The sequence below is a fragment of the Belonocnema kinseyi genome, chromosome 7 (assembly GCF_010883055.1).
Source record: "Belonocnema kinseyi isolate 2016_QV_RU_SX_M_011 chromosome 7, B_treatae_v1, whole genome shotgun sequence".
Lineage (NCBI taxonomy): Eukaryota > Metazoa > Arthropoda > Insecta > Hymenoptera > Cynipidae > Belonocnema > Belonocnema kinseyi.
This window is the reverse complement of record NC_046663.1, coordinates 100,833,425-100,843,537: the sequence shown is the minus strand read 5'-3', so window position 1 is coordinate 100,843,537 and position 10,113 is coordinate 100,833,425. Positions and strand designations below refer to the sequence as shown.

The window sequence follows — 10,113 nt, the reverse complement described above, 5'->3', positions numbered from 1 at the left end:
TTCGTTGGTTACAGAGTAAAGTCAAGATTAGAACTAAACTAGTGGCCCTGAAGCCCTCAAATATATAGGGCTGCTTATCTAATCGAAGGAGGAAGCTGTGACCATATTACACCCTCAAGTTTTTGATTTATAATTAATTTAAAATTTAGAATAATAAATCAAATAATATTTGAATACGAAAGCGTCTCTCGTGTTCGTTATTTATCGATGCCTTTATCCTTCAATTTTGGAGCATTTTTATTTTTAATGCGAGGAAATTGACAGATTTGGTTAACTTTTTTGACAGCTTTTACACAAAGTAGACCGAATCCGAGCTATTCCTATTTTGCCTTTTACATTTTTTGATTTTTGACGTTAAGGCTTGAAGCCCAAAAATCATATCGGGTATTTTCGAGGAGCCCAAAAATCAGAGACTGTATTTCCATTGAAACATTCTAGAAAAATTTATTTGCAGACAAAGTTGTGTTTACGTGGAAGAGAGGGGTTGATTTTTGACGTTAAGGGTTGAAGCCCAAAAATCATATCGGGTATTTTCGAGGAGCCCAAAAATCAGAGACTGTATTTCCATTGAAAAATTCTAGAAAAATTTATTTGCAGACAAAGTTGTATTTACGTGGAAGAGAGGGGTTGATTTTTGACGTTAAGGGTTGAAGCCCAAAAATCATATCGGGTATTTTCGAGGAGCCCAAAAATGAGAGACTCTATTTCCATTAAAAAATTCTAGAAAAATTGATTTCTTGACAAAGTAGTATCAACGTGGGTTGATTTTTGACTTAAGGGTTGAAGCCTAAAAATCGTAGCGTGTATTTTCGAGGAGCCTAAAAATCATAGACTGTATTTCCATTGAAAAATTCTAGAAAACTTTATTTGCAGACCAAGTTGTATTTACGTGGAAGAGAGGGGTTGATTTTTGACGTTAAGGGTTGAAGCCCAAAAATCATATCGGGTATTTTCGAGGAGCCGAAAAATCAGAGACTCTATTTCCATAAAAAAACTCTATAAAAATTGATTTCTTGACAAACTAGTATCAACGTGGGTTGATTTTTGACTTAAGAGTTGAAGCCCAAAAATCATATCGGGTATTTTCGAGGAACCCAAAAATCAGAGACTTTATTCAAGCTCTAAAATGTAATAAAAGTTATTTTTTGACAATTTCATATCTGCGTGTTTCAATGGGGTTAATTTTTTACTGTAAGGGTTGGAGCCCAAAAATCGAAGTGGGTATTTTCTGGGAGCCCAAAAAATCCCAAAAACGTCCCGTTAATAAATAACTGAAAATTTTCAATTTTTTGAAGGGGGTTGATTTTGGAAGTTAAGGGTTGATTTGGGGAAATTTTTTGGGGGATTTTATAAGCCTAAAAAAGCCCAAAATTCTGGTGTAATTTAATTTTTATTATTTAGTGATTTAAGGAAGTGGAGGTGCTGGGTTAATGTAAGCTGGCACCTCCACAAGAAAATTGATTTTTTGAAAAAAGTAAAGGAGCCCAAAAATTTTTATTGCAGCCCAAAAAAAGCCCAAAATTCTGAGCTATGAAAAATTCAAAAATTCGATTGTGGAGGTGCTAGCTTAACGGACCCACTTTTACTCGCTACCGCAAACCGATTTCCAAAACCTCTGAAATTCTAACTTCAAAATTTTAGGTGGATTTTCTCGGAACTGGTTAACTTTTTATGATAATACTTTTTTTTACCTTAAATCAGTAATGTTTCAGCTCCCAAGTGCACTTTTGTTTTATCTTGAAATGGTTATTTTGATTTTACAGAATGTTTTTTCGCTCTCCTGTAAAGTTGCCAAAATGTCCCTTAGCACTTTTTGGACTGCTATAAGTCGAAGTTCAGAACCAAAACAATAATTAACTCGGAGTACGACTGTATTTGGTTTAAAGTGCAACTGTTTTTGTTGAAAATTCGTCTATTTTGCTTGAAAAATCAACTACATATATGGTTTTCAATTTAACTGTTTAGTTAGCATTTTTTAATCAACTATTTGTTTGAACATTCATCTTATTTTGTTGGAATTTCAATAAATTTCGACCTAAAATTTCAAGAATATGGTATTATTTACATAAACGTAATAATGGATAATAATGGATAATGTAATTTTCTTGTTGGGAAAACCCGAAAATAGTCTGGAATTTTTTTCAAGTTTAAGTGGCCATCCTGCTGCATTATATTTTTTTAAGCGGAAGATAGTTCAAAATAATATGAAACTAATTACAATTCTTTTAAGCCTCATGGGTAGATTTTCTATGTAGGGTTAGTTCAAGTGGCTTGGCAAATTTGATGGACGGGAGAAATGTTTGATTTTTTCGAAAGTAAATAAGGGTTTATCTAAAATAAATACAATAAATTTAAGTGTGTGCGTCTACAATTTGAGAACATGTATATCTGAAACTATGCGTGGGCTCATGAGTGCGCGTGCATATCACGAGTTCGTGTTATGTTGGACAGTGCTGTCCGATCTTTCCTCGTGACTTCACAGAAAGTGCGTTTATTATAGAACGATGTGACGTCTCCAATTCGGAAAACACTTTAACACATATCATTCTTGAAGATATTTGCAGTTTTCCTTTTTCTCCGAAATTATCGTTTATGACCACATAAAAAGAGTAGTAAGAACATTCTAACAGAAATTAGCATTCTCCGTAAAAAAATTTATTGTTCTACCATTAAATTACAGAGAAGAAAAAACAAATAATAACATAAAGCACGACCTAGAGATCCTCTAGGGAAAGTTTTGTGACCACTTACTCCGCTTCTGATTGGTGCCGCGAAAGGGGAATCGGATTTTTTGAAATTGGCGCGACTTTCAAGTCAAATATAATGTTCAGACAATGATAGAATAGTAAATAATCATAATAAAAATAATAATGTAGGTATAATAATAAAGAATGTTCGAAAAGTGAAAAATCTTTTTTTATACACACTTAAAAAAAACTATCATTTACGATTGTTTGATAAAGGCTCTAAAATCTAATAGATAGTAAGTAGAATAACAATAATAATAATTTAGGTTTGTTTATTGAAGATTCTTAAAATGTAAAAAATAATTTTTTCAATGACATGAATTTTTACGATGTTAATTAATTAATGAACTAAATCAAACTTTATACTACAAAGTTTCAATTTTTACAAAAAAAAAGAAAATTAAAATGAGACAAAACATGGGGACAAATTTCTAATTCTATTGTTTGTAAAGTAAAATGAATCTTTATTTCAGAACAATAGGTAAAACGTAAGTGAGGATTTGTTGTGATGCATCTAAAATGTAAATTACATAAATAAAGCAGAAAAGTTTTTACTACTAATTTGTTGGGATTATTATTGAATTAAAACTTGTTTAATTATATAAATATCACAGAAAATTCATGCTGCAAGCGAAAGTTCATAAGTTCATTTGAAATTACATTTCAAATGTATACATTTTACTATAAATGTAATAATGGAAGACAAATTGCCACACGGAGAAACCTTTTGCTGCAATATTTGCTAAAAATCAGACTAGATTTGACTATTTTCAGTTTGCAATGGAGGGACATCGCGGAACTTTTGTAATGTTTACTACTCCGAGTAGTAACTAGTAACTACATGCCGAACTACAAAATTCATTTTAAAAAATTTTAAAAATGTTACATAATAGTATAGTATATAGTAGTATAATTCATATTCCTACAGACAATAGCAATTCCTCTTACAAATTTAGTCTTTTATCTTATTTTATGTACTCATTACTTCTACTCTTTTTGCATAATTTAATGACGTTTCTACTAATTTATCCTATTTAGGATTTTACTATAAAAATACTAAGACTTCGTATTATCAATAGGAAAGTTTCATACAAAAAGAGCATAGCTTACGATTATTGTATTAAAATATACGAATTGCTGCCTTGGTCCCTCGATTGTAACCTAATTTAGTAATTTTTCCAGTACAAAGTTTCGCAGTATACAATATTTGTATTCAATGTCTTTTTCATTTGATTTAGCTTGATTACAAATTCTTAGACGAAAGAGAAAATTTCGTACAATCGGTGCAATGATCTGAATACACGAAAATATATAATGACTCTTAAGGGCATGCTCTTCGGTGACCACATGACCAAACTAGTCCCCGGTTATAAACATTTTTTTTTTGGTGTTCACTGTGTTCACACGGATTGAGATATCGTGTTTAAACTTTGACAGATAAAATAAATAGCACTAAAGAACGTTTGTATACATCAATATATTGGACATTTTAAAGAAAGTTTATTTATAAATCGATGGAATAGGATATTACCATTCGAGTTATAGCACTTTGCAGATCATTTTTGGTTTGATGCATTGTAGATTTTTTAATTCGCTCATATTGAGCACTGAGAACAATTTTATACTAAATCGCCTAAACCTTGAAAAAATTAATATAAGCAATAAAATTTGCACATTCGTTGCAAATCAACAAATTAGTATCTGCACACACGTAACCTATCATTATTTTTTGGGCATTTTTAGCGATTTCTAGCGGAGAAAAACAGAAACTTTGAACGTCGATAAAGTCGAGATCAAGTGACTAAGTTCGTTCATGAAATTTTTGTGTAAAATGATTTTCATTTGTTTGGTCCTAAAAATAAAAGACAAATTTCAAATTTGAAACATAGCAACACCAGCAATGTGCTAAAATTTACTCGTCGTAGTTCTCCAACCAACTTCCATCATTCTTGACGTTGAATCGATCAGCTGATAACAATTGTTGCCAGTGAACCAACCAGCGGGACTCGCGTCGGACTGGCCTTGTCTTTCGCCCCCGGGCGAAATTTTATTTGTATTGGTTTTGTTATTAACTTAGAATTGTTTCACACCAGTACAAAAAATCCACAAGAATATATAACCATTAGAAAATTTTTATTATTTTCTGAAGATGCACATTTCTCAAGCTGCGACTTGGACGGATTTTCGAGTATCTAAGATGTTCCTCAATTTTTTAAATCGAGGCATCTACTTTATCGACGTTAAAAGTTTATTTCCTATTCCTGTAGTATTTTACTAGAAAACTTTCTTCGTAATTATAAACATTTTGATATATACGAACGTTCCTTAGTACTTTCTGTATAACTTCTTAAATCCTGAACTCGATATCTCAATCCGTGTTGACGTAGTGAGGACAAAAAAAATGAAAATCATTTCATTCTCTACACAAAAACTTTATGAACGAACTTAGTCACGTGATCTCGACTTTATCGACATTCGAAGTTTCTTTTTTTCTCCGCTAGAAATCGCTAAAAATGCTCCAAAAATAATGATAGATTACGTGTGTGCAGATACTAAATTTTTGATTTGCAACGAATGTGCAAATTTTATTACTTAATTTAATTTTTTTAAAGGTTTAGACGATTTAGTATAAAATTGTTGTCAGTGCTCAATATGAGCGAATTAAAAAATCTACAATGCATCAAACCAAAAATGATCTGCAAAGTGCTATAACTCGAATGGTAATATCCTATTTCATCAATTTGTAAATAAACTTTCTTTAAAATTATAAACATATTGATGTATGCAAACATTCTTTAGTGCTTTTTATTTAATCTGCCAAATTTTAAACACGATATCTCAATCCGTGTGGACATAGTGAAAACCAAAATAAATGCTCATAACCGGGGACTAGTTTGGTCACGTGGTCACCGAAGAGCATGCCCTTAAGAATACTTCAAATGTTTCGAACTTCGTTACGTATGTCCGATTGCGGTTTCGCGGTGGTTAGCGAAGGGGGTAACGTGACACAACTCTCCCTAGAGGAACTCTAGCACGACCAAAGAAATTATTTTAACTAAGATTATATGGAATTAGTTCATAACAGTGATTATTAGACACATATTCCTGTTACCGACAATTGCCGACATCAACCATTTTGGCGGTTAGTGTCTGTAGTAAATTGGTTATTGTTTTGAATTAAAATACAAATTTTTATCGTGAGCTTTCTCTATGACCAAATCCATTCCAAATTATGCAAGTTTTACACCAGGCGGTGGTCACTCAATGCTTTAGAGTTTAGATGTGTTGCAACAAAGTCGACGTTGGAGCCATCTAGCATACTCATATCCCTAAGATAAGATAATAGATGACCGTTCAGATAATCGCGATAATACCCAGATACTTGTCAGATAATACTAAATAACTAAATAAATTGCAGAAAACATTATAAAAACAAGTAGAAATACATAAATAATTGTCAGAATAATTATTTATGCATTTCTAGTTGTTTTTGGACTGGTTTCTGTATGAAAATGTGTTTTCATGAAGAAAGAAGATTGTGAAATTATTTGTGAAGTATGTCGCCTGTTTTACACTGGCAATCGCAAAAAGTTTCGCGGACGATTTATGTTGATTTCTAGAGGAAATTCGGCGATAAGCAATTTTCCGATTTGCGAAAAAATATACTGCGAAGTTATGCATATTTCAACTTTGTGCATCATTTAAAAAAAAACGCCATTTTTTTTTAGAAACCTCTGTAACTTTTGATCTAATTTGGCCTTCTATAACGAAGGAATACAGCGTGTTTTATGCAGATTAAAAAACTTTTCGAATTGTAGGAGAATTTTTTGCCCATATAATATCCTGCATGGTTTACGAGAAAAATGCGAATATATTTGTAGGAAAATATAAAAAGTTCGGGTTTTGGAGAAAGTATATATATTTTTTAATTTCGTAAAAAATCGAAGACACTTTTTGAAGAAAACTGGACGTTATTTATTTTTTCTTAGATCTTTTTTACAGTTTCTGCTTATATAAAAAAACAGCCTAATAGTTTTATGTGGGTTTAAACATTTTTGAGACCGGAAGAATTTTCCTTCCTAAAAATATAATTTTTTAATTTTTCTCGTAAACGAGACAGGATATCACAAAAGAGCGAGAGGCATTTTTCATAGTACTTTTTTAGGTGTCCATAATTATCTGATATGCCATTTTCGCACCTGTCATTGTTTGCGACATAAATTTGAAAATTCATTTGTATAAAAAAAACAGTTATAGACGTTTGAAGAGAAAATTTGGATTTTGTTGTAATAAAACCCTTTAAATTTTTATTAGAAAATTTTTATCCACTAATTGGAAAAATACACTGTTTATAGTTTACAAAACCATAATTAAACAGCTTTGTTCATTTGAACATTCAGATCTTCAAACGCATTATATTTTGAATGCTTAATTCTAGAATTCGTTCAATTTTGAAGATAACTATATAATTTGAAATTAAATTAAAAATCTAGCAGTTGTGTGAATTTGAAGCCCCAGCCTATAAACTTAGACTCTGACGACAAATCTCTCAAGTTCTGTGGAATTCCAGCTCTAGAAATACAGATAAAGGCGAGGATAAAACAAACTAGGCTTAACTGGCTAGGCGAACACGTGGTTTAATGCGTGTGCGTACGGCCGCATCATTAGCGGGACTATCATTAGACGACAAGGCCGGGCCAAATCAGGGCCGCCTAATACTTGTCATAAATACGCGATATTTCAGATAGTTAAACTCATAAATGAAATAATCCTCATGTGTAGAAGTATGAATTCTGTGATAAATAATTTTCTTTTACTTCGAAATACAAGTGACTTTCATCTAATAAACAATTTTAATTGAAACTAGGTCACTCCCATGAAATTGAAATCATCTTTTACAAAGAATCTTTTTTCTCTTTAATAAAATAATAAAACTTAGAAAAGTTAAATTAAAAATATTTTCAATTCGAAATATAATAATAAAGACTCCTATTTCTTGAGCAAGACTGTTTTATTTGGCAGATACAAAAATAAATATCAAAAACAACGTTAAGGAGACGTAGAAAAAAATCGCGTAGAAAAACAAAGTGTATAATAAAAAGTGTAAAAGAATGTGAAAAAGTATATCCCACACGTCAATAAGTTCAAAAATATTTCAGTTTTTTCATTTTCCTGGGTCGACGGACGTGATATCGTGGTGGTACTTCCGGTGTGCTGCAGACAGAAAGCAGACGGTATTAATATTTCATGTTATTGCATCGCTATTACTGTTTGGCTGGCAAATGGAATTGCGAAAAACTAAATTTGCTTTATTGCATTTAGATGATTTACAATATTGTCTCGGATTTTGATTTTCATTTATATTTCAACTTTTGTAAATTCCAAACTGTCTTTAAATGTACCAAGGTATTCTGTTATTAGCTTTTAATGATCGAAAGTCAAAAGTTTCTAGAACTATTTCTATGTTTTTCTTTCATTAGATTGGAATTGTCCTCTTTACATAATAAGAACCATCTTGCTATGAATGTGAACACAGGAAACGTTATGTCAATAAGGCTAATGCAAGATTAAAAAATTCCGTTTCAATGGTTTTTTGTGTACCTCAATCCAATGCCTCTGCAGGGGTTCTCACACTTCGACTATTCTGTCTTGTTTCTTGCTTCATTTCATCTGAACTTCCGGAAATTGTTGATCCGCCTGGACTGTTCGGTCTACTTCTCGAGAGAGTGGCGTTGTTTGATCTTGAATTTTCAATCCTAGACACATTTTAATTGATATTCAAAAAATCATTCTAATTTATAAATAACTATTTTTGGAAAGTATCCACTGCATCCGGAAATCAGGGAGTAATCATGAATTTTTGACTTGACACGAAGTTTTTTGTTTGTTTGCAAAGAAAATTTTCAATAAATAAAAAAACTGTGAATCATTTAAACGAAGACATATATGAGAATATCAAATAACATTAAAAATTCGTAAGGGTATCAGAATTGTAAATTTTCTGTTCAAAGTTGTTCATCGTGTTTCAGAGATTAAAACTCTTTTGATCTTTGTGAGTGTGCTCCCATAAACTACATAAACAAGTTCAGGCTAGTTTTAATCCCCTTATTATGATAATGAATCAAGCTAGTAATTAAAAATATTAAAATATCAGACATCAGAGCCCAAAATGGTTCTAAAAAGGGGTAAATAGCGTGATGTTTCATGAAAATAGGAGAATGAATTCTTTTAATAAAAATGAATATACCGTATTGAATCTAATATGAAACACTTTAAATTGCTCAGATTTTAAATTGAAATATATTGTATTTTTGAGCATATAGTTAAACATTCAAATGAAAGATGATGTGTTTCAAGCAAGGAAGATGAATTTTCAACCAATTAAGATGACTTTTTTATCATAAAATATGAATTTTCCACTAAAAAGGACAAATATTCAACAAAATAGATTAACTTCCACCAAAAGAGATGACTTACAAAATATTTGAATTTTTAACAAAATAATTATAAAATTCATAAAAAGTCACTCGGACATAGCGCGCCCAGAGATAGTAATTCCGCGAAACGGCGCCGCGCCTTGACTGTGGGTGTGTGGAGCTGCGGGGTGTGCAGTACTCACTCAGGCGTGAAAAAACAAAGCCTGTTTACTTTCGGGCCTAGACTATCTCAGGTTTCGTTAGGGTAGGTTAGGTTCATGTTCAGTTTCAAAATCGCCAATATCTCCGAGTATCACTGTACTTCAGTTTTTTATGAATTAGCTGCGTTTTTAAGGTACAAAAATAAATTTGTAATAAAAATTTTCAACCCAGTAGTGGAACTTTGGATAAAAAACGTAGCTTTTAACAAGTAAGTCGCAATTTCAACAAAAGGATAAGATTTTCAATCGATTTGTGGAATTCTTGAACCAAACGATATGAATTCCGAACCAAAAATATAATAATAGACTTATAAACAAAACAAAAAAAATGATTGAGTTCTATTAATTCAGTTCGAATTTAAAGGAAACACGAGAAAAGGAGGTAAGTTTTAAAAATAGCGAAAAAAAGAATTCTTTAAAAAAGGGTAAAAGTGGGGAATAGGGAAAAGAGTGTGAAGTATGAAAGTGATTTTCAAACGTATTAAGTTATTATTCTTGAACTGTGCCGTTGCAGGGCCATCTTTTGCAAAATTTTAAAATTCGAAAACTTTGTTAAAATTCATTATCAGGAAATGTACTAAACGTTACCTGAGTTCGTAACGTAACTCCCTCCCATTCTCGTTCCCTTGTTTGCAAGCGCAGTTCTATCGTGATCCTCCCCTCCCCATACTCAAATTTGTAACGTAGTGTATGGGCTTCCCCTGAGTTAAACGTGACATTTGAAGTAAC

The 10,113-nt window shown here is 31.7% G+C and overlaps 2 protein-coding genes across 4 annotated transcripts in view; one reads left to right on the top strand and one right to left on the bottom strand.

Moving 5' to 3' along the window:
• LOC117177506 (thyrotroph embryonic factor) overlaps window positions 1-10,113 on the top strand; it is a 371,804-nt gene that overhangs the window by 61,030 nt on the left and 300,661 nt on the right. The window lies entirely within an intron of this gene.
• Window positions 7,915-10,113, bottom strand: part of LOC117177508 (serine/arginine-rich splicing factor 4-like) — a 4,821-nt gene continuing 2,622 nt past the window's right edge. For both annotated transcript variants that reach the window (XM_033368258.1, XM_033368257.1), the window contains exons 4-5: window positions 8,349-8,503; window positions 7,915-7,961 (exon numbers count right to left, since the gene is read on the bottom strand). In XM_033368258.1, coding sequence (XP_033224149.1) covers window positions 8,350-8,503 — 154 coding nt within the window. In that variant the 3' untranslated portion in view covers window positions 7,915-7,961; window position 8,349. The remainder of the gene's footprint in view (window positions 7,962-8,348; window positions 8,504-10,113) is intronic.